The following is a 24,534-nucleotide window of genomic DNA, read 5'->3' as shown; positions in this document are numbered from 1 at the left end:
TCCTTTTGGGACCTGCAACCACTGCAAACCAGGTCATAAAAAGGCTCCCACGGTTACCCACTTAACAACCAGCACACGTTCCAACCATATTTCCTGTTAGAAATTCTGTTTATAGATAGCACTACAGAGCAAAACAAGGAGCACAGTCACCATGTGCTTTACTGCTCAACTGTTTTGAACCGTAACAGGAAACAGGACACTCTACTTAGAACGAAAGAGCATAGAGTATATACCATAGATCCAAACTTGTAAACACTGCTATTTACTGGCTGAATACTACGGTAGTTGTGCATGGAAATACATTCCAACAATGAATTCCAACATTTCCGGATTTAATTACGGTTGTAAGTTGAGGACTGCCTGTGTAAATGCAAATATAAATGTAACTCTTTTATGTTTTTATTGTTTTAATTATGGGAACATTGCTTGCTGCCCAGAGTCAATTCGACTGAGACGGGCAGCTATTAAAACGAACGAATGAATGAATGAATGAATGAATGAATGAATGAATGAATGAATGAATCATCATCTTCTTTAACGACCCCATAATTCCTTCTGGGGTGGAGTCTGGGCAACTGAATGGAGCGGAGTGTTTACTGGCCGGATGCCCTTCCTGTTGCCAATGCGGAGTTATATTCAGCAGATATATATTCTCAATGTGCCCAGAGAGAGAAATATCTGCCTCTGTCTAGGATTGAACTCACAGCCTCCTGATTGTGAGGCGAGAGCGCCACCTCTACGCCACCGCACCACTCAACGAATGAACGAATGAACGAATGAACGAATGAACGAATGAACGAATGAACGAATGAACGAATGAACGAATGAACGAATGAACGAATGAACGAATGAACGAATGAACGAATGAACGAACGAACGAACGAACGAACGAACAAACGAATTAACGAATTAACGAATTAACGAATGAAGGGAGTCACCTGCATTTCTTTCTCGGTTTCCGCGCTCTTCAGCAAAGGTTTGATCTTGAAGAACAGTTTCATCCAAGGCCAATTTTTCACGCCCATGAAAGCCCGGATGTTGTACTGGATAATGAGCAAGGCGTCCCTGGTGAAAGGGATCAAGGAGAGCCACACCGTAACTTTTCAGAAAACCCTTTTCTCCCTTCTCCAACCTCCGTCCTGTGGAATTCACTCCACAAAAAACACTCGGAATTTCAAAGCATCCGACTATCATTGCAATTCAAAGCAGAACGCGCAAAAAAAGCAACGGTCTCATTTAGTGACCATTCACGATTACGACGGTGACGAAGAAATAATTTCCTGCCCGACCCTCACATTTACACCCTTCGCAGATCTATAAAGCAAAAAAAAGCTGGAGGAAGGTCCTAAAGACAGTGGTCATGTCACTCGGTGGCTGCTTCGCTTAACGACCAAGTTGCCGGTCTTTGTTGCCAAACGAGGACTACTCGAATTGTTCCTTGACTTTATAGGTCTAAGCTGCTCAGAGTGGTGGGAAGTTGGGCAGCCTCTAAAATTGAAATCAGCTCAAGAAATAAATCGATCAAGGAACATTCAGGGAAGGTAAACCATTAAACGCAACAAGAAATCAGTGCAATAATAGCACACTTTGCACTTTGACTATGCCTTATACCAGGGGTCTGCAACCTTAAACACTCAAAGAGGCATTTGGATCCACAGAAAAGAAAACACCGGGAGCCACAAAACCCTTCCCGTGCCTGACGATTTCTTGAGAGGTCACAAAACTAATGTATGTAGTTGAATTAAACCTTCTGTTTTTTTCTGAAACTTTTCTTTTCTTGGATTTATCCATGGTTGGCCTACCGGGGGTTGAAAAGCTCAATAAATTGTGTGCCGGCGGGTGTCGCACATTGGCGGTTGTGACGCATATTTTGAGTGACAGGGAGCCACAGTAGAGGGGTGAAAGAGCCACACGTGGCTCCAGAGCTGCAGATTGCTGACCCCTGCCTTATACAGTAACCTATCAAGGCTGGAGTCACACAGGTTAAGCTTAAAGCCACATAAATTGCACCATGCGTGTGGGCCCACCGGCCACTTGTGCGAATCGAGCTGGGTGCGTAACCATGCGCACCGGCTTGCCACTCATGTGGCCTGTTTGTAAATAGGCCACGGCTCGGTGGTAGGCTGTGGCCTAGGGGGGTTGGGGACCCCCGGGCTGCAGCCCACTACTGGGCAATAGTCTGTTCGAAACTGGGCCATGGGAGAAATGAAGAAGCCCGTGCGGGAAACTCCAGTCGTGCGAGTGGTGTTTTGCACACGTTGGTACAAGTGTCTTCTCACTCGAGTGGAGCTTCACGCGAGCGTGCTTGCCCATTTCTTCCGCAGCCCAGTTTCGAACAGGCCGCGGCTCGTTAGTGGCCCCTGGCCCTGGGGATTGGAGACCTTTGCTGTAGACCAGGGGTGTCAAACTGGATTTCTTCGAGGGCTGGATCAGTATTGTAGTTCTCCTCTGCGGGCTGGCCGAGGGGGGGGGAAAGGGGGGAAGACGGGATGGATGCCTCCTGCAGCACTCTGCCAGCCAAAAACGGGCCATCGGTGGGTCATGAGAAGTCCCCATGCGGCCCATTTTTGGCCTCCACAGCCTCCTGCAGCACTCTGCTGGCCAAAAACGGGCCTCATGAGGGTCGCGTGAGGCCCCCACGCATCCCATTTTTGGCCTCCACTGCCTCCTGCAGCACTCTGCCAGCCAAAAACGGGCCATCAGTGGGTCATGAGAAGTCCCCATACGGCCCATTTTTGGCCTCCACGGCCTCCTGCAGCACTCTGCCGGCCAAAAACGGGCCTCATGAGGGTCGCGTGAGGCCCCCACGCATCCCATTTTTGGCCTCCACTGCCTCCTGCAGCACTCTGCGAGCCAAAAATTGCTGCGGGTGGGCCATGAGAAATCCCCATGTGGCCCATTTTCGGCCTCCATGGCCTCCTGCAGCACTCTGCCAGCCAAAAACAGGCTACAGGTGGGCCATGAGAAGTCCCCATGTGGCCCGTTTTCGGCCTCCACAGCCTCCTGCAGCACTCTGCCGGCTAAAAAATGGGCTGCGGGCGGGCCGTGTGAGGCCCCCATATGGCCCATTTTTGGCCTCCACGGCCTCCTGCAGCACTCTGATGACCGAAAACAGGCCACGGGGATGGGGAGGCGTGTGCAGCCCGCCTCTGCGCCCCATTTTGGCCAGCAGAGGCATCACAGGCTGGTCCTTTGATATTTCCAGGTCGGCCCCGTGGGCCAGATCTAAGAACCCCGTGGGCCGCATCCGGCCTGCAGGCCTTGAGTTTGACACCAATGAGTATAGACACTCGTTTAGGAATTCTGCAATCTGGGTAACGAAAGACCTCCATATTCCAATAGCATCTAAGAATAGGGTCGTTCCCTTCTGTTGACCCTTCTCCTTCTCCTCCAGTTGGTGTCACCCTCCATAACCTCGGTCTTCTTCTCTAGGGCTCACCTCCGCTCCATGATCTTCCGGAACTCAATGCGCATGAGTTGGCCCCTTGCCCGGGCTTGGATGCGGGTGATAATCCTGGACAACCGTTCATCTCGTAATTCCTCCAGGTGACCTAATAACCCTGCCTTGAAAAACACCTGTGGGAAAGGAAGATGGTTTTGGTTTCGTTTGATTCGCTAAATAAAAAATAAAAAACCAGCAACGTAAAATGAAAAACGTGGTCGTAAGGTCCACTCGTCGAATGGGTTTCTGTTTCAGTTGTCGTTTGCGTGACGGAGACTTTGAAACAGGGTTTTTTCCTAAAGCCGGATCATTTGAAGAAGGGTGGACTTCGACTCCCAGAATTCTCATGCAGGCTGGGGGATTCTGGGAGTCGAAGTCCACAGAGCTTCAAGCTGCCAAGGTTGAGAAACTCTCCTTCGGGCTGAAAGCAAAATGTTTTAGCTTAAAGTCCAAAAAAAGGTAAGTCTCTTTTAAAGTCACTTGCAGATTCCCTTCCTTCCTTCCTTCCTTCCTTCCTTCCTTCCTTCCTTCCTTCCTTCCTTCCTTCCTTCCTTCCTTCCTTCCCTCCCTCCCTCCCTCCCTCCCTCCTTCATCCCATTATTCCATCCTTCTCCCTCCCTCCCTCCCTCTCCTTCCTTCCTTCCCTCCTTCATCCCATTCTCCCCCTCCCCCTCCTTCTCCTTCCTCTCCTTTCTTCCCGCCTTCATCCCATTCTCCCTCTCCTTCTCCTCCATTCCTCTGCCCTTCCTTCCCTTCCTCCCTCCCTCTTCCCTCCCTCCTTCCCTCCATCATCCCATTCTCCTTTTCCTCCCTCTCCTTCCTCCCTCCCTCCCTCCACCCCTTCCCTCCTTCATCCCATTCTCCCTCCTTCTCCTCCATCCCTCTCTGTCCTTCCTTCCTTCCTTCCTTTCCTTCCTTCCTTCATCCCATTCTCTCTCTCCTTCTCCTTCCTCTCCTTCCTTCCCTTCCTCCCTCCCTCTCTCCTTCCTTCATCCCATTATTCCACTCCTTCTCCCTCCCATTCCTTCCTTCCCTCCTTCATCCCATTCTACCCCTCCCTCCCTCTTCTTCCTTCCTTCCCTCCTTCTTTACTTCCTTCCCTCCTTATCCCATTCTCCCTCTCCCTCTCCTTCTCCTCCCTCTCCTCCCTTCCTTCTTTACTTCCTTCCCTCCTTCATCCCATTCTCCCAACCTACTTCTCTCTCTCCCTCTCCCTCCCTCCCTCCCTCCTTTCTTTCCTCTCCTTTCTTCCTTCCTTCATCCTATTCTCCCCACCTCCTTCTCCTCCCTCTCTTCCTGTTGTAACTCGAGGACTATCTGTATTCTAAAATTCCCTTCCTGGGCTCCTTGTGGGAAAAGGGATTTGCTCGCCTCACCTTGGTGTGTCCAAATTTATACTGGTTGTGGTCGATGTCCAGGGAGCCTAGAAGTTTCTCCGCTCCCTTCCGGCTGTCGATGAACTGGCCCTCCGGAATGGCCGCCGGGTTCAGGATCCGGTACCTGGCAAGAAAGGAAAAATCCGGCTGTGTTCTTTTGCTAAAGGTTATCTGAGATTTGACCTGGAAAGAGAAACAGCCAGATGCTTGTGGGGTTCTCACCCCAAAACCTGCTGCTTAACCATTTCAGCATCTGATTAAGCTTATGCTTAAGAAGGCTGTTCGCCTGTGTGGGAGGCACGCACGCATATTTTCGGTGTGCGGCAAACTGATGGTAAAATAATGTGACACCCACTTCTGCCCTAATCCTCTTGGTTGCTCTTCTCTGCACTCTTTCTAGTGTCTCCACGTCTTTTTTACATCGTGGCGACCAAAACTGGATGCCGTATTCCACGTGTGGCCTTATAAAGCGGTATTAACACTTTTAACGTGATCTTGATTCTATCCCTCTATTAGAAGTCTTGTGTTCTGCCCCAGCTACGGACCCCAAAGAACGCAGCACACACAAAGTCTGTACCAAACTTAAATAACTCAGTCTCTTCCAAACAAAGGCTGTTAATAAACTTTCTTAACAGCCTACAAGAAACCAAAGATAAAAGTAATCACAATCTTGCTAAGGTTGGCAGAAAGCCCAGAAGCAATTTGCAGAGAATCCAGACGCGAAGGAGAATGAACTAAAGTTGTTCCCTACAAATTGCTTCAGTTGGCATCCTTCCTTAAATAGGCTAAGGGAGTGGCCAATTAGCCCCAAGCCTTACTCTCGAGGAGATCTCCTTCTGAGGAGCTACTCCTGCCTTTTGGCAGCTCTGTGCGCCTGTGCATCGAGAGGAGGCTCCTCCTCTTTGTCCTCTTCACTTAAGGGAGCTTCTGGAGGTTCTGAAGGCCCTGGCTGAATCCCTGCCTCTGGCACCACATCTTCTCCAGCCTCCTCACTGTCTGACTTGGGAGCCAGCTGCACAGGCTGCTGGCGCAGCACCACACCAGCCTCCTCGCTGTCAGAATCAGCTACAATCCGCACAGGCCGCTGACGGGCCACAACAGTCTGAGCTGACTCGCCAAAGGCCGCTTTTGAACGCCAGAGGAATGAGATTCACCTTTGCCTGAAATCCCCGTACAGGATCCGGTTGGGGAATCCTTTCCGACAGATCCGGATTCCCTCCAGAACGCCGTTGCAACGTAACTGGTGCATGACCAAAGGGTTGTCCATCACACCTGAGAAAGAAAACGAGAGAGAGGGGGGGGGGGGAAATGAAAAGAAAAAAAATATTACCTCCCCTTAGCAAGATGCATTCTAGGCCTTCTATCTCTGGTTCACACAACCACACTAAACCCACAGGGCATAACACCCCCCCACACACACACACACAAATGATGGGTTTGCGTATCAGAAAATGGGTTTACTCAAGAAATGAAAGAATATTCTGGGATTATTCTGGCTTCTTCTCTGGTAATGTTGTACTACTAACTAGAGCATACAAAACATTTGCTAGACCAATTCTTGAATACAGCTCCTCTATCTGGAACCCGCACTGCATATCGGACATAAATACAATCGAGAGATATTTTACGAGAAGAGTCCTCCGTTCCTCTACCCGCAATAAAATACCTTAGGCCACCAGACTCCAAATTTTGGGCTTAAGACAATTTAGAACTAGGCCGACTTCGGTCTGACCTAAGCATAGTACATGAAATTATCTGTCCTTCCTGTCAATGACTACTTCAGCTTCGACCACAACAATACACGAGCAAATAATAGATACAAACTCAAGGTAAATCGTTCCAAACTCGATTGCAAAAAATACGACTTCAGCAACAGAGTGGTCAATGCCTGGAATGCACTACCTGACTCTGTAGTTTGTTCCCCAAACCCCCAAAACTTTAACCTTAAACTGTCTAATGTTGACCTCACCCCATTCTTAAGAGGTCTGTAAGGGGCATACATAAGTGCACCAGCGTGCATGCCGTCCCTGTCCTAATATTCCTTTTTACTTACTCTTTTCTTTCTTTCTTTTTTTTTTTTTGAAGTTTTTTTATTGTAAACACATTAAAACAAGACACAAACATACAACATTTATATACATACACTTTTTTTTTTTAACAGCTCCTTCGAAGTGGTCCTTTCTTACTATTCACACATATTTTAACTTTATCTTACTCCACATTGTTCTTCCAATTTTGCGCATAGACTATGAGGGCTGCTGTTACTATGTGTAATGTTAAATATTGTATTTTTTGTGTGTGTAATTTTCTATGGGAATCCCTAGTAAGAATTGCTGTGGTTCTCCCTTTATTGATTTCTGTGTTATCTCCTCTAGCCACTTTTTGACTTTGGCGCAGAATTTCTTTGCCACTGGGCAAGTCCACCAGAGATGGTAGTATGTTCCATAGTTACTCTTACATTTCCAGGATTTCGGTGAATTACTAGGGAACATCTTTGCTATTCTAGCTGGCGGTAGATGCCATCTATGAAACATTTTCATCTGGTTTTCCTTGTATGCCGTTGATATTGTCAATTTCATATTTATTCTCCACATCTTTTCCCACTTCTCTAATTCTACTGAAATTCCCTTGCCCATTTAATCATAGCATCTTTCACTATTTCCTCTTCCATTTTATACTGTAATAAGAATTTATATATTTTACTAATTAATTTTTGTTCCCTCCCATATACAATTTTATCCAATTCGTTTTGCTCCAATTTACTTACTCTTTTCATGTATTCAAATTATGTTTATACTTTCACCTGTTATCTTATATATGCTTGACAAATAAATTTATCATTATGATTATGCAACCTGTTGTAACGGAGAGGGAGTCCTCTCCTTAAGACCACCATTGAGCCCAAGATTTCCGTTGCTAAGCGAGACCGTTGTTAACTGAGTTTGGCTCCATTTTACGACCTTTTCTTGCCACCATCGTAAAGTGAATCACTTCCGTTCTTAACACGGTTGTGAAGTGAATCGGGCGTCCCCATTGACCTTGCTGGTCGCAGAAGGTCGCAAAAAAGGGATCACATGACCCCCCCCGGGACTCCGCGACAGTCATAAATGCTGAATTTTGATTGCATGACCACGGCCGTAAGTGTGAAAAACGGTCATAAGTCACTTTTTTCATTGCCGTTGTAATTTTGAACGGTCACTAAATGAACGGTTGCAATTCGAGGACTACCCATACTCTAGCTGGGAGCAATTCTGCAATTCACCATCTCTAGAGATCTCGTACAGGTAGTCCTCGACTTACAACCGTTCATTTAGTGACCGTTCAGAGTTACGACGGCACTGGGAAAAAAGTGACTTACGACCGTTTTTTCAAACTTAGGACCGTTGCACCATCCCCCTGGTCACGTGATCCGAGTTCATCCACTTGGCAACTGACTCATATTTACGACGGTTGCACCGTCCCCGGGGTCAGGCGATTCCCCTTTTACGACCTTCTGACAAGCAACGTCAGCGGGGAAGCCAGATTCACTTAACAACCGTGTTACTCGCTTAACATCTGCAGCGATCCACTTAATAACGGCAGTCGCAAGAAAGGTCGCAAAATGGGGCAAAACTCACTTAACAGATGTCTGACTTAGGAACATAAATTGTGGGTTCAATTGGGGTCGTACGTTGAGGGCTACCTGTATTTCCCTGCTGGATGCCGCCTTCCACCTCTGTCTCCACAGAGCCAGAGACAGAGACAGAGACAGAGACAGAGACAGAGACAGGAGGGAGAGAGAGAGAGATAGACAGGAGAGAGAGAGAGAGAGAGAGAGAGAGAGAGACAGGAGAGAGACAGGGGAGAGAAATAGAGACAGAGAGAGACAAAGACAGAGACAGAGACAGGAAAGAGAGAGACACAGAGACAGAGACAGAGAGACTAGAGAGGAGAGAGAGACAGAAGAGAGAGACAGAGACAGAGACAGAGAGAGACAGACAGAGAGACAAAGACAAAGACAGAAGAGACAGACAGGAGAGACACAGAGAGAGACAGAGACAGGAGGGAGAGAGAGAGAGAGAGACAGGAGAGAGACAGGGGAGAGAAATAGAGACAGAGACAGAGACAGGAAAGAGAGAGACACAGAGAGAGAGACAGAGACAGAGACAGAGACAGAGACAGAGAGACTAGAGAGGAGAGAGACAGAAGAGAGAGAGAGAGAGAGACAGAGAGAGACAACGACAGAGAGACAGAGACGAAGACAGGAGAGACAGAGACAGAGACAGAGACAGAGACAGGAGGGAGAGAGAGAGAGATAGACAGGAGAGAGAGAGAGAGAGAGAGAGACAGGAGAGAGACAGGGGAGAGAAATAGAGACAGAGAGAGACAAAGACAGAGACAGAGACAGGAAAGAGAGAGACACAGAGACAGAGAGACTAGAGAGGAGAGAGACAGAAGAGAGAGACAGAGACAGAGAGAGACAGACAGAGAGACAAAGACAAAGACAGGAGAGACAGACAGGAGAGACACAGAGAGAGACAGAGACAGGAGGGAGAGAGAGAGAGAGACAGGAGAGACACAGGGGAGAGAAATAGAGACAGAGACAGAGACAGGAAAGAGAGAGACACAGAGAGAGAGAGAGAGACAGAGACAGAGAGACTAGAGAGGAGAGAGACAGAAGAGAGAGAGAGAGAGAGACAGAGAGAGACAACGACAGAGAGACAGAGACGAAGACAGGAGAGACAGAGACAGGAGAGACACAGAGAGAGACAGAGACAGGAGGGAGAGAGACAGGAGAGAGACAGGGGAGAGAAATAGAGACAGACAAAGACAGAGACAGAGACAGGAAAGAGAGAGACACAGAGAGAGACAGAGATAGAGAGACTAGAGAGGAGAGAGGAGAGAGACAGAAGAGAGAGACAGAGAGAGACAGAGACAAAGACAGAGAGACAGAGACAAAGACAGGAGAGAGAGAGACAGGAGAGAGACAGAGAGAGACAGAGAGAGACAGACACAGACAGAAGCAGAGAGACAGAGACAGGAGAGAGAGACACACACACACACAGAGACAGAGACAGAAACTGAGACAGAGACAGAGAGAGACAGAGACAGGAGAGAGAGAGAGACACAGAGACAAAAAGACAGCGAGAGAGACAGGAAAGAGAGAGAGACAGGAGAGAGAGAGCAATTTGGGTCCATGCCCTGATCCTTGACTCCTTAACTTCTGGGAAGAAAAGGAGGAAGGACTTCCTTTTTCTGTTTCCTTCCTGGTTTTTCAGCCTGCCGTTAAGCAGGAAATGCAGAAGATGAGAAGCAGTGTCATTCCCAGCTGAGTCCAGCAAACCGGCTGAAGGAATCTTGTGTGCGAGAGTTCCCCAGGCTGAATGCCTGGCTATCCCACCCCCTCAGTTTTGGGGTCCCTTTGGTTCCCTCACTGGATTACCGGGGGCCTTTCGCTCGTTGGGGATGATGCACCGCACGAAATGAGGGTGGGTAGTCTTGAGGTTGGCCATCAATTTGTTGAGGTTCTCCTGCCAGAGGAAAAGAAAAGGAGGAGGGGGAGGGGAAGGGAAGAAGAAAGGGAAGGAGGGAGGGAGAGAGGAAGGAAGGAGGAAAGGAAAGAGAGGAGGAGACACAGAGGGAGGGAGGCAAGAGAGGAGAGAAGGAGGGAGGAAGGAGGGAAGGAGAGAGGAGAGAGAGAAGGAAGGAAGGAGGAAGGAAGGAAGGAAGGGAGAGATTGAGGGAGGGAGGGAAGGAGAGAAGAGGAGAGAGAGAAAGAACAGAGGGAGAGGAGATGAGAGGAGGAAGGAAGGGATTGTGGGAGGAAGGGAGGGAGGAGGGAGGGAAGGAGAGAAGAGGAGAGAGAGAAGAAACAGGGAGGGAGAGGAGATGAGAGGAGGGAAGGAGGGAAGGAAGGAAGGAAGGAGAGAGAAAGAGGAGATGGAGGAAGGTGGGTGGGTAGGTGGAAGGACAGAAGGAAGAAGAGAGAAGGAGAGGGAAGAGGGAAGGAGGAAGGAGAGAGGAAAAGAGGAGAAAGAGAAGGAAAGAAGGAAGGAGAAGGAAGGAAAAGGAAGGAAAGAGGAGAGATGGAGAAGAGGAGGGAAGGAGAAAGGAGAAAGGAGAAGAGGAAAGAGTGAGTGAGAGGAGAGGAGAGGAGAGGGAAGGAAGGAAGGGAGACGAGAAATGGAAGGAGGGAGGGACAAAGGAAGGAGAGAGGAGAGATGGATGGAGGGAAAGAAGATGGGAGGAAGGAAGGAAGGAAGGAAGGAGAGAGGAGGAGGAGAAGAAGGACAGGGACAGAGACAGAGAGAAATCTTCATTATGTTTCTCCTTGCAAACCCCAGTTAACGTAGAAACCAACATTTGGCCAAGAAGCTGTGTGGCCCTCAACTCCCAGAATTCCCCAGTCAGCACGCCAAGTTCGGACAACACTGCGACACAACAATGTCCCCAAATTCCAGCTGTGGGTTCTAGTCCGCTCCGGAGCCCTGGCCCTCTGCCCCCTGGGAGGTCCTGCGTTCCTCAGAAAGGAGATGATGGACTTCTGGGAGTGACCTCCAAGCTTCTGGGTTCTCCCCAACTGCCAGGATTGCCCCCAGCCCCACAGTTTCCCCACGGCTCCCCCTCGTAGGCGACCTAGAACCCATTTTTCCTTTCCCCCGGGGGTTCCCGTCTCGTACCCGGTGAAGCGCTGAGACCGTCTGGAAGGAGGAGCCTTTTTTCTTGGATCCTTTGCCCTTCCCGCCTTCTCCGCCTGAGGGAACAAGAGAAGGTTGACGGAAGGAGGCCGTCGCAGGACTCTCTCTCATCTGCCCAAGCGCAGGGAGTCCTCGACTTACCACGATTTGTTTAGCGACCAAAGTTAGGGCAGCCAACTTACAAACTAGTCCTCACCCTTATGATCCTTTCCTTTCCTCCTCTTTCCTTTTTCTATCTCCCTTTCTTTTCCTTTTTTCTATCTTCCTTTCCTCTTCTTTCCTTTTTCTGTCTTCCTTCCCTTCCCTTTCATTTCTTTTTTCTACCTTCCTTTCTTTTCCTTTTTTCTATCTTCCTTTCCTTTTCCTTTCTTCCTTTCCTTTTTCTATCTTTCCTTTCCTTCTTCTATCTACCTTTCCTTTCTTTCCCTTCTTCCCTTCCCTTTCCTTCTTCTATCTTCCTTTCTTTTCTCCTTCCCTTCCCTTCCCTTTTTCTATCTTTCTTTCCTTTTTTCCATCTTCCTTTCCTCTTCTTTCCTTTCTATCTTCCTTTCCTTTCCTTCCCTTTCCTTTTTCTGTCTTTCTTTCCTTTTTCTATCTTCCTTTCTTTTCTTTTCCTTTTTCTATCTTCCTTTCCTTTTCCTTTCTTCCTTTCCTTTTTCTATCTTTCCTTTCCTTCTTCTATTTACCTTCCCTTCCCTTCTTCCCTTCCCTTCCCTTTTTCTATCTTCCTTTCTTTTCTCCTTCCTTTCCCTTTTTCTATCTCTTTCCTTTTTTCCATCTTCCTTTCCTCTTCTTTCCTTTCTATCTTCCTTTCCTTCCCTTTCCTTTTTCTGTCTTCCTTTCCTTTTTCTATCTTCCTTTCCCTTTTCTATCTTCCTTTCTTTTCTTTTCCTTTTCCTTTCTTCCTTTCCTTTTTCTCTTTCCTTTCCTTCTTTTTTCTTCCTTTCCTTTTTCTCTTTCCTTTCCTTTTTCTCTTTCCTTTCCTTTTTCTTTCTTCCTTTCCTTCCCTTTCCTTCCCTTCCCTTCTTCCCTTCCCTTTTTCTATCTTCCTTTCCTTTCCTTTCCTTTCCTTTCCTTTCCTTTCCTTTCCTTTCCTTTCCTTTCCTTTCCTTTCCTTTCCTTTCCTTTCCTTTCCCTTTTCCTTTTCCTTCCCTTCCTTCGTCATCCCTGATTTATAGCTTTCTAAATTAGATTCCACCACGTTCTGGTTTGTGTCTCTTCCAATTGTCCCTTTCGCCTTCTCCAGGACATTCCCAGGATGGTGAGGGCCCTCAACAGCAGAAAATAAGGCCCATTGGACCTCAACATTGGAAGCTGGTGAGCAAAGAGCCACCTTCATTAACCCTGAATCCCCATCACCCAATAATTCCTGAGAGGCATCAAATCTCCAAGAGGTCATCAGATGTTCGTTTTTGGAGCATCTCCAGGTCAAGACCACCTCTGGAGAAGCAGAAGTTTCAAGCCAGTCAATGACAAAATTCTCTCTTTCCTCTTTCCCTCCCCAATCTCACTGTCAGACTTCGATGCTATCTCAAAATAAATGAATTTCCAAACTGCCAATCTTTAAGGAAATCTTTTCTTTAATTGAGCACAGCCACCGGATCATGACTTGATGCGGTCAAGACTGACCTTTTGCCCCCCAATCCCTCCCTTTCCGATCCCCAAATCTCTGCTTCTCATTGGCTATCTTCCAAGTCATTCTTCGGACTTCTTGTCTCGTCATTTCCCAGGAATGTCTCCCCCCTCCTCATTTCCACAACGACCGGGCTTCAAAGGGATTTAGCAGGCAAAAGTTCAGAGCTTATCTCTCTCTCTCCTCTGCTCTCTATGCCAGCGTTGAAGCACTGACACTCACCCACTTCGCTGCCAGCGTAGCTGGAGAAGAGCGTGGCCAGGAGCTTCAGGGCCGACTTCTGGAAGAGGCCCACCACGGTCTCGTTGAGAGGGTCCTTGTTCTTCTCCAACCACCCGTTGATGTTGTAGTCCACGGTGCCAGCGTAGTGGACCAGGGCAAAATGCGCCTCCGGTTTCCCCTTAGTGTTCCGGGCTTTGCCGAAGTTGGAGGACTTGCCCAGGTGGTTATCATAGAGTTTGGCCTTGAAGGTCATGTCGCTGGCTTTGGGGAACATGCATTCTTCTTCCAGGATGGACATGATGCCCAGAGGCTGGCCCCAAAAGATGGAGAGGAAAGAGACAACCATGAGGATAGAAAAGATGGAAAAAAATTAACCTTCCCGGAAGTCTAAGCAACTTTTCTACAGGATGTCCTCAAAGGAGCTTTTATTTTTCAATTGGGCTTTCTGGTTTTTCTTTCGAAGACATTTCGCTTCTCATCCAAGAAGCTTCTTCAGCTCTTCAAGCTTCTTGGATGAAAAACGAAAAGTCTTCAAAGAAAATCCAGAAAGTCCAGTTGCCTCTTGGAAAAAAAAAAAAAAAAAAAGCATCTTTGGGACAAACCAATGTTTGGGATTCAGCCGGTTCGGGCGAATCTGTTATTAAATTGCTGACTGGAGGTTTTTAAAGAAGAGATTGGACAACCATTTGTCCGAAATGGGATAGGGTATGGGGTCTCCTGCTGGAGAAGGGGATTGGACTAGAAGACCTCCAAAATCCCTTCCAACTCTATTATTCCGTTAGAAGAATCGGATCGTCCTAGAATCTGGAACCTCTTTTTTTCCGCCCTCAAGTTATCGAGGGGTTGTGTCCAGGGGTGGGATTCAAAAATTTTAGCAACTGGTTCTCTGCCTGGTTGCTGGGTGGGCGTGGCCATGGTGGGCGTGGCCTACTCGGCCTCCTGCACCACAGCAGGGGGAGGGGGCATTTTCGCCCTCCTCAAGCTCTGGAGCCTTTCCTTGAGCCTCCGGGAGGGCGAAAACCACCTGCCCCAGACTCCGGAGGCTGGAAATGGGCCTGTTTCCGGATTTCTGGACCTTCTGGGGGGCCCGTTTTTTGCCCTCCCCAGGCTCCGGAGGCTTTCCTTGAGCCTCTGGAAAGGTGAAAACGGCCTGCCCCGGACTCCAGAGGCCAGAAACGGACCCGTTTCCAGATTTCCAGAACTTCCAGGAGGCCCGTTTTTTGCCCTCCCAGAGCGTCCGCGCAGGCCCTGCACTTACCTGGCATCCAAAATGGGCCATGTGGAGACTCCTGGGAGGGGCGGGGTGGGAGGGGCCAGACAGTCCTTGCAACTACGAATTCGGTGAATCAGATGAAAAATTAGCCAGTCCAAACCGGCTGAATCCCACCCCTGGTTGTGTCCGCCAAATAACCCAACTGTTGTTCAGAGAAGCTCATCTGAGATACGTTTCGGAGAACCAATGATAGGTTTCCCCATTCTCCCAGCTTACCTTCTTTTTTTTTTTTTTCGTTTTAAAAACAAACTTTATTAGATTTTAAAAAAATAAAATTGTATAAAACATTCACAACCTTAAAATACAGTCAACAATATCAACAAACAACAAATAAAGTATATATAATGTATAGAAGTACACATATATACAAAAACTTATTTTCCCTTTTTCTCCCCCTTAATGACGGTGTATAATTATTACTTTTAATTTCTTACTAAATTTTGACTTTACCTTCTTTTCCATTGGTTTATCGACTCGTACCAGCTGTCCCATATCTTAAAATACTGAGAGTCTTCCTTATCTTTCAATTTCAACGTTAATCTATTTCTGCACATGTGTAAATTTTTTGAATTATTTGCTGCTCCGTTGGCAATTGATCTGTTTTCCAAACTTGTGCTAGGGCATATCTAGCTGCCGTAATTATATGTAATATTAGGTACTTTTTTTCCTTTCTAATGTTTTGTTTGAGCATTCCTAACAAAAAAAATTCTGGTTCTAACTCAATATCCTCCGCAATTATTTCTGAAATCCAAATTTTTATTTTTATCCAATATTTCTTAGTTTTTGGGCAAAGCCACCAGACATGAAAGAAGGTTCCCTGTGCTTGCTTGCATTTCCAATACGTTGGATCAAGATTTGCATACATCCTCGCTAATCTTGCAGGGGCTAGATACCATCTGTACCACATCTTGTAGTGGTTCTCCTTATATGCTATGGAGAGCGCAGAGAAGAGCAACAAAGATGATTAGTAGGCTGGAGGCTAAAACAGTGCCTGGAGAAGAGCGAGGTACCTTCTCAATGAGGTCAATGCAGGCTTGGAGGTCCATGCCGAAGTCAATGAAGACCCATTCGATGCCCTCCTTCTTGTACTCCTCTTGTTCCAGCACGAACATGTGATGGTTGAAGAACTGCTGCAGCTTCTCGTTGGTGAAGTTGATGCAGAGCTGCTCAAAGCTGTTGAACTGGGAGCGGGGAATGGGGGGAAAACAAAATTATGGACCACCCAAAGTCAACCCACCAATGTGAGTCACGCGGGTCACACGCTGCTCCCTGTAGGCCCCGTTGTGACAGACTTACGTCAAAGATCTCAAATCCTGCTATGTCCAACACGCCGATGAAATACTGCCGAGGCTGCTTGGTCTCCAAAGTGTTGTTGATTCTAACCACCATCCAGTGGAACATTTTCTCATACACGGACTTGGCCAGGGCCCCGATGGAATAATACACCTGGATGGGTGGACAGGAGAGATCATGGATTTGCATAGCGAAGCAAAATAATAGAGTGGGAAAGGAACCTTGGACGTCTTCTAGCCCAACCCCCTGCTTGCTGTGGTCCTCCAGCAGCCCACGGAGCTGGCAGAGGAGTCAGACAGTGAGGAGGCTGGGGAGGAACAGGGGCCAGTCTTGGAGTCTGAGGAAGGCCCGGATGAGGGCTCTGCGTCGGAGGCAGAGATGGGGCCAGCGTCATTTGGGAGTAATGCGTGGACTCCGGAGCTCCCAGAGTCAGAAAGCAGAGAGGGAGAGGAACAGGAGGAGCCTGTTCCTAGTGCACGCATGCGCAGAGCTGTCAGAAGGCAAGAGCAGCTAAAGCAAAAGGGATGACTAGGGAGTAATTGGCAGCTAGCCACTGGGTTGCTGACAGCTTTATCTTCAGAGACTTTGTCATGTGGCTTATTAACTCCGGGCCGTCTGGGGGGGTGCGTGTGTGGGACGGGGACAGAACAGAAAGCTGATTGGGTGACTTGGGGCCAATCACCAGAGGTCAGTGACTTCTAGCGCCGTGTTGGGCATGAAAGTCAGCTGGGTGAGCTTGAGCCAATCTGGGAATTCTAGTTCCACCATAGAACATGAAAGCTGGTTGGGTGACCTTGGGCCGATCACCAGGAGACAGTGAGTTCTAATCCCGCCTTCAGAATGAAAGCAGGCTGATTGATTTTTCTGCCCATCACCAGGAGATGGTGAGTTCTAGTCCCGCCTTAGCTATGACTAGCTGGCTAGGCGACTTTGGACAAGTCACTCTCTCTTAGCCCAGCCCACCTCAGAGGATTGTTGTTGTTGTGGGGAAAATAGAAGGAGGAAGGTGTGTTAAGTATATTCACCACCTTGAGTTACATATAAAATATTAATAAAAGTGGGATTAACAAAATCTAATGTAAAAAAAAAAATCTAATCCACTCTGGAGCTGAGGAGTTTTCCTGCTCTATAGCTAAGCTGAAAGCTCATCGGTTCACACATGACTCTTAATTTGATCATGGTTTGTTTCTGGCTTAGCCCAAACATGCGAATCTAGACATCCTGTTAGCTCATGGCTAGGAGTTTGATGTGAAACTACCTATCTTGGTTTGTTCCAGAAATCGGGTTTGAAATGAGGAGTTCTTGGTACTCTCTGAGCTTGGTTGTTTTCCTGCAGACATTTTGTGACCCAGCTAGGGAACATCATCAGTGCTAGAAGGGAGTGTGGGAGGAGGAGGAGGAGGGCTGTGGGGTCCTCGGTACTTTCTGAGTTTGATTTTTTTTTTTTTTGCAGACATTTCATTACTCAATGGGTAATTTCAATGGGTAATAAAACATCTGCGAACAACAGCCAAGCTCAGAGAGCACCCAGGACCCCTCCCAACTCCTAATTTCCCACAATGCCACAGGATTCTGCTCTGCCAGAGCATTGTGGGACACGGAAAAAAAGGCTACCCCCATTTCTCTTAAAAGCCCTTTCCAGTCCTCAAATGGGCCCGATTTAGAAATCCCTCTGGCATTTCGATCCCTTTTTTAATCTTCTGAAAGAACACGAGAGCCAGATCGGCTCAAACCAATGTTGGTTTAACTCCGCCGCAGTCGGACCGTCGCCTCCCTAAAGCCAATAATCAGGGTTTAAGAATAGCAAACTTCTCCTAATCCTGCAAGCATCCCTCCATTGATTGATACTTCGATCTAAACCCCTGCAGCGCAACAATAAAATCTATCTGGATTTTAAGATGGGATATAAATAAATAAATAAAAAGACAGACGTTAGCAAAAATGTTTAAAGATAAATCAGCTAACTTCTGGAAATGTCATCAAACACCAGGATCTTATTACCATATGTAGTGGACTTGTCCCGAAGCAAAAAATTACTGGTACAAGATTAAAATCTGGCTGGAAGAAATGATACAACAACGTATTGAATTTAAATCAGAGTTGTTCTTACTGGGTATCTTTCCAGAAAAAAATTAGTAAGGAAAATGTATATTTGATTATACATGTAATAACAGCTGCAAGAATTGTGTATGCTCAAAATTGGAGATCAGAGAAAATACCTTTGGAAGAAGAAGTAATAAAAAAAAAATTTAGACATGCAGAAATGAATAGATTAACTTTGACGATTAAAGATAAGGAGGAATCAGAATACTTCAAAACATGGAATTATTTTTTATAGTTGGTTGGAAAAGAGATATAAATGACTGATACTACAATTGTGTACAAATGATGATTATAATATTGATTTAGAAATGAAATGTTCGAAGGGTTTGGATGAATATGACGATAGAAGAAACTTGTGGAAGATGGAGAAGAAGCCTAGAAGATAACACCGAGATGTCACAGGGAAGGGAGGATTGATGTATTAAATGTTTGTTTGTCTTAAAAAAAAAAATTACTAAAGAAAAAAAGGAATCATGAAATCGAGGCTAACTTTTTTTTTTTTTTTTTTAAAAATTGCACCGCTTTGCAAAATTGTTTAACAATAGAGGTAGTCCTCCACTTACGACCACAATGGACCCCAAAATTTCCCGTTGCTAAGCGAGATAGCGGTTCAGTGAGGTTTTGCCCCGGCGGAGGATTTTTCTTGCCAGAGGAGTTGTTGTTAAGGGAATCACTGCTGACTTCCGGTGGGACCGGAAGGCTCGTTTTTCACCCTCCCCAGGCACCAGAGCCTTTCTACGAGTCTGGAAAGAGCGGAAACGGTCTTCCCCATCCCTCACCCCCCCCAAAAGCCCTCCGGAGGCTGGAAACCGCCTGTTTCCCGACTTCCATGGGCCCAGAAGGCCCAAAAATCTGCAGTGGCCCACAGAGCTGAGCCATCACGGCCTTAGAAGAAGGAGATAAAGCTATCAGCCAGGATTGGAAAGCTGTTGTGTATTTGTGGCTTGCTTTGTGTTTTCGGTTCCAGCTGTCGCGGACATAGCTTGAAGGCCGTTGGTGGGACAGGTGTTTGATGAGCCTGGCTCCCCACCCCCCAAAACCCCCAGCTTCAGGCCTTCTGCTGAGCCCGTCATTCCAAAGTGAAAGGAAAAATTATAAGGCCTTGGCAAGAGTATCCTTTGGGAATCCTGCATACAGTTTTGGTCACCACGATATTAAAAAAAAAAGATGTGGAGACTCTAGAAAGAGTGCAGAGAAGAGCAACGAAGATGATTAGGGGACTGGAGGCTAAAACATATGATGAACAGTGGCAGGAATTGGATAGGTCTAGTTTAATGAAAAGAAGGACTAGGGGTGACTAGAGTAAATAGAAATAGGAAGAGGAAGAGGAAGAGGAGAAAAGAGAAGAATGAAGGATAGGATAGGATAGGATAGGATAGGATAGGATAGGATAGGACAGGTTACAGAATAAAATAGGTTACAGGAATGGAGTGGAGTGCAGTGGAGTGGAACGGAACGGAACGGAACGGAACGGAACAGAACAGAACAGAACAGAACAGAATAGAATATATGGAATGGAGTGGAATGGAATGGAATGGAATCGAATAGAAAATATGGAATGGAATGGAATGGAATGGAATAGAATAGAATAGAATAGAATAGAATAGAATAGAATAGAATAGAATAGAATAGAATAGAATAGAAAATATGGAATGGAATGGAATGGAATGGAATGGAATGGAATGGAATGGAATGGAATAGAATAGAATAGAATAGAATAGAATAGAATAGAATAGAATAGAATAGAATAGAAAATATGGAATGGAATGGAATGGAATAGAATCGAATAGAATAGAAAATATGGAATGGAATGGAATGGAATGGAATGGAATGGAATAGAATAGAATAGAATAGAATAGAATAGAATAGAATAGAATAGAATAGAATAGAATAGAATAACAGAGTCAGAAGGGACCTTGGAGGTCTTCTAGTCCAACCCCCTGCTTAGGCAGGAAACCCTACACCATTTCAGACAAATGGTTATCCAATCTCTTCTTAAAAACTTCCAGTGTTGGAGCATTCACAACTTCTGGTGGCAAGTTGTTCCACTGGTTAATTGTTTTCACTGTCAGGAAATTTCTCCTTAGTTAGGCTTCTCTCCTTGATTAGTTTCCACCCGTTGCTTCTTGTCCTGCCCTCAGGGGCTTTGACAGCATCTTCCAATACAGGTAGTCCTCAACTTACAACAGTTTGTTTAGCGACCGTTTGAAGTTCCAAGAGCACTGAAAAATAGGACTTATGACCGTTTTTCATAGGGACGACCTTTGCAGCACCCCCCCTGCTCCTGTGATTAAAACTCAGATGCTTGGGAACTGGTTCATCTTTATGATGGTCTGGGGGGGTCACGAGATCCCCTTTTGCGACCTTCTGATAAGCAAAGTCAACGGGGAAGCCAGATTCACTTAACGACCGTGTTATTCGATTAACGACGGCAGTGATTCCCTTAACAACTGTGGCAAGAAAAGGCATAAAATGGGGCAAAACACGTCTCACTTAAGAACAGAAAATTTGGCCTCAATTGCGGTCGTAAGTCGAAGGACCCCCTGTACTAAATTCTCCCCAGTGCCCCTCTTTTGTACTGAGGAAATGCGCCCTTTTAAGAATGGCCAGGCGGAAGTTCAACAGATGCTGTTTTCTCCATTGGGGCAGCCGTGGGATAAGCTTGGTCAAGTCCAAGGACTTCTTCTCTGTTGGACAACTCTGACTGAGTCTAGGAGAAGGAAGCATCCTTACCTGTTGGACATTTTGCCCTTTGGTGACATATTCATTGCCAACCTTCACTCGGGGGTGACACAGCCCCTTGACCAAGTCGGCCGAGTTGAGACCCATCAAGTAGGCGGATTTATCTGCGTCTGGAGAATGAAAGAAACGGTTCCAGCAAATTTCACGGGAACAGAAAGGTTCTGTTGTGGTCCGCCAGCAGCCTGCGGAACTGGCAGCGGAGTTGGACAGTGAGGAGGCTGGGGAGGACCATGGGATAGTCCTGGAGTCTGGGGAAGGCTCGGATGAGGGCTCTGCGTTGGAGGCAGAAATGGGCCCAGGGCCCTCTGGGAGTGATGTGCAGACTCCAGAGCCTCCAGAGTCAGACAGCAGAGAGGCAGAGGAACAAGAGGAGCCTGTTCCTAGTGCGCGCATGCGCAGAGCTGCCAGAAGGCACGAACAGTTAAAACAAAAGGGACAACTCAGGAGTAAGGCCTGGAGATGATTGGCCCCTCCCATAAGGCTTAAAAGAGGAGCAAAGGCACGTGAGCCCTTTGCAGGAAAGCAACGTTGTTAATTCTGTTCCCAGTCGGCATCTCTGTTTGATTCTGGACTCCGTGTGGCTTTGCCAAGTAGATCTTTGGCAGAGTGTCAAGGGAGATAAAGATTGGTGATTATCCCGAAGGACTTCTCCTGAAGGACTTTTTACAACTAATTGGGACTCAGCTGTGAATGAACGTAATTCACAGCTGTTGCAATAAAAGAGGTTTTTGGGACTACTTGTGTGTTTTAATGACTCAGGAAGCCTAGGTCACAACAGGTTCCCAACCATGTGATATATTCCTCTTCTGATGTTTCTGTTCCTTCCATAGAAATCTTCTTCTTCCAAGACAGTCAGAGGAGACCGTCTCTATCTGTCTTCCTCCAAAAATGTTTCCCTCTACCCCTGAAATTCCCAACTACCAATGGAGTTCTGCAGATATGATGTTTATATATAGCACTACAGAGCAAACAAAAAGAACAGTCACCATGTGCTTTACTGCTTAACTGTTTAACTGTAACAGGAAACGGGAAACTTTACTTAGAACAAAAGAGCATAGAGGATATACCACAGATCCAAGCTTGTAAACACTGCCATCTACTGGTTGAATACTAATGTAGTTGTTGCATAGAAATACATCCCAACAATGAATTCCAACATTCACCTTCAGTCCCATCAGTCTCAGCCTGTTCTTCACGCTGCTTCTGCTTGAACTTCATGTTCCCGTAATGCATGATGGCGCCCGTCAGCTTGTAGACACCCACTTTTTCCTCAGGGGTGAAGCCCAGGACGTCAAAGGCACTCTGAGTGGAAAAGAGGTGGGTGAGTAGAAAGAGACGTTGGTTGAACAGCTTGCTACCCATTCCTGAAAGGTTGATTAGCCTCAACCGAAAGTCACTTACATCGGTAGCCATTAGCTCTTCAGAGTCATCAATGGAGGCCACCGTTACTTCTCCTTGGGAGATGTAGTGGTAGTCGTAAGGGTTGTTGGTGACCAACAGAAGATCTGTTAGGAGAGGATGGGTGGAAAAATAAAGTTATGAGATGAGTTTATTCATAATACAGGCAATCCTCGACTTACGACCACAACGGAGGTCAAAATTTCTGTTGTTAAGTGAGACATTTGTTAAGTGAATTTTACAACTTTTTTTGCTGCCATTGTTAAGTGAATCACTGCTGTTGTTAAGTTAGCCACAAGGTTGTTAGGTACATCTGGTTTCCCCATGGACTTTGCTTGTGTTCTGCCCCAGCTACGGACCCCAAAGAACGCAGCACACACAAACTCTATACAAAGCTTATTTTACTCAAATAACTTAGTCTTTATCAACCAAAGGCTGTTAATAAACTGTCTTAACAGCCTACCAGAATTCTAAGATAAGGTAATCACAGTCTTACTAGAGTTGGCAGAAAGCCCAGAAGCAATTTTGCAGAGAATCCAGACGCGAAGGAGATTGAACTAAAGTTGTTCCCTACAGCTTGCTGCAAGTGGCATTCCTCCTTAAATAGGCTAAGGGAGTGGCCAATTAGCCCCAAGCCTTACTCTCGAGGAGATCTCCTCCTGAGGAGCTATCCTGCCTTTTGGCAGCTCTGCGCGCCCGTGCATTGAGAAGAGGCTCCTCCTCTTCGTCCTCTTCACTTAAAGGAGCTTCTGGAGGTTCTGAAGGCCCTGGCTGAATCCCTGCCTCTGGCACCACATCTTCTCCAGCCTCCTCACTGTCCGACTTGAGCGCCAGCTGTACAGGCCACTGACGGAGCACTACACCAGCCTCCTTGTTGTCGGAATCAGCTACAATCTGCACAGGACGCTGACGGGCCACAACAGCTTGTCAGAAGGTCCCCAAAATGTGATCACACGACCTTGGGACACACCAACAGTCATAAATACAAACCAGTTGCCAAACAGCTGAATTTGGATCACACTGTTCTGGGGACGCAGTAAAGGTCGTAACTGTGAAAACGGTCATCAGTCACCTTTTTCAGTACTGTTGTCACTTTGCACGGTCACTAAACGAAAGGTTGTAAATTGCAGACAAATTCTGGGCTGGGGAATTCTGGGAGTTTGAAGTCCATAGGTTTTTAAATTGCCAAACTTGCGCACCCTTGGCGTAGACCCAATCCGAATAATTAAACACAACCATAGCTATCAAACAAATATACAACTGGTCCTTGTTTAATGTCCACTCATTCAACGACTGTTCAAACTTAGGATGGCACTGAACGAGTGGAAGTTACAACCGGTCCTTGGAGTTCCAACCATTTGCAGTGTCCTCGCGATCGTGCGATTACAATTTCCTCCATTCCCTGCTGGCTTGCCACAAGCCAAGTCAATGGGAAAGCCAGCAGGAAGTCGAATACGGTCCTTGCTTTATTTATGAAGCTTCGCTTAACGATAGGAACTGGGACTGCTGTCACTAAGCAGCACAGTCACGCGTAATGCCCCATTTTATGACTGCGTTTCCCTAGCGACTTACTTACTTACTCCGGTCTTAATTGCTGTCACAAACCAAGGACCTCTCCGTAGAACGAAACCAAAATGCATGGAGTACATCTGTTTCAAACGGATTTACTCATTGGCAGGACCAGAATCAGCACAGCAATGCGGTAGGACCAAGCTTAATGCAGGCTCTTTTTAAAATAGCCTATATTTTTATGCTTAGTCGTTAAACAAGGAGAAGAAGAAACAACATGAAGAAGAGATGATCCAGTAGATGCAGCCATTTTAATTTTCCCAGAGTGCCTCTGGATCAGGGGTGGTATTCACTTACTTTTGCTATCGGTTCGCAAATGTGAGCGCGTGTGGGGCCTTTCGCGCATGCACAGAGCGTCAAAAATGGGACGTGATGATGTCCGGGGGGGGGGTGGGAGTAGACAGAGCCTCCCGCCCCGCTGCTACCGGTTTTCCCAAACCGGATATAACCGGCTGAATACCACCACTGCTCTGGATCGTAACATAGGCCCCATTCTGGTAATATAAGATCCTGGAATGCCAAAATGAAGGGTGCTGGGCTTCTTGGGCCCCCCTCCATAGATGTGGTGCTCCCCAAATCTTCTTCATGTCTGGTTCTGGCTCTACCCAATGGGAATTGAACATAGAGGATCGTCTTCGGCTTACAACCACAATTTTGAGCCCAAAACCTATGTCGCTAAATGAGAAAATTGTGAAGTCACAATTTTGCCCCTTCTTTTACGGCCTTCCTTGCCGTGGTTGATAACAAACTGCAGCTGTTAAGTTAGCCACACGGTTGTTAAGTGTGAATTGGTGATTTCCCCCCCG

General features: G+C 46.8%; 1 protein-coding gene across 1 annotated transcript in view; it reads right to left on the bottom strand.

Moving 5' to 3' along the window:
* Positions 1 to 24,534, bottom strand: part of LOC139324754 (myosin-6) — a 76,174-nt gene that overhangs the window by 28,886 nt on the left and 22,754 nt on the right. Inside the window, exons 11-22 of the mRNA XM_070954495.1 lie at positions 22,163 to 22,266; positions 21,925 to 22,063; positions 20,753 to 20,871; positions 15,920 to 16,069; positions 15,634 to 15,804; positions 13,351 to 13,660; positions 11,478 to 11,551; positions 10,241 to 10,328; positions 5,973 to 6,090; positions 4,819 to 4,942; positions 3,440 to 3,576; positions 939 to 1,065 (exon numbers count right to left, since the gene is read on the bottom strand). Of these exons, the coding sequence (XP_070810596.1) occupies positions 939 to 1,065; positions 3,440 to 3,576; positions 4,819 to 4,942; positions 5,973 to 6,090; positions 10,241 to 10,328; positions 11,478 to 11,551; positions 13,351 to 13,660; positions 15,634 to 15,804; positions 15,920 to 16,069; positions 20,753 to 20,871; positions 21,925 to 22,063; positions 22,163 to 22,266 (1,661 nt within the window). The remainder of the gene's footprint in view (positions 1 to 938; positions 1,066 to 3,439; positions 3,577 to 4,818; positions 4,943 to 5,972; positions 6,091 to 10,240; positions 10,329 to 11,477; positions 11,552 to 13,350; positions 13,661 to 15,633; positions 15,805 to 15,919; positions 16,070 to 20,752; positions 20,872 to 21,924; positions 22,064 to 22,162; positions 22,267 to 24,534) is intronic.

The sequence above is a fragment of the Pituophis catenifer genome, unplaced genomic scaffold (assembly GCF_029215685.1).
Source record: "Pituophis catenifer annectens isolate HBS135680 unplaced genomic scaffold, rPitCat1.0.hap2 SCAF_15, whole genome shotgun sequence".
In the NCBI taxonomy this organism is placed as follows: Eukaryota; Metazoa; Chordata; class Lepidosauria; order Squamata; family Colubridae; genus Pituophis; species Pituophis catenifer.
Note: the sequence above shows the minus strand (reverse complement) of the source record. Positions and strands in the feature narration are given on the sequence as shown.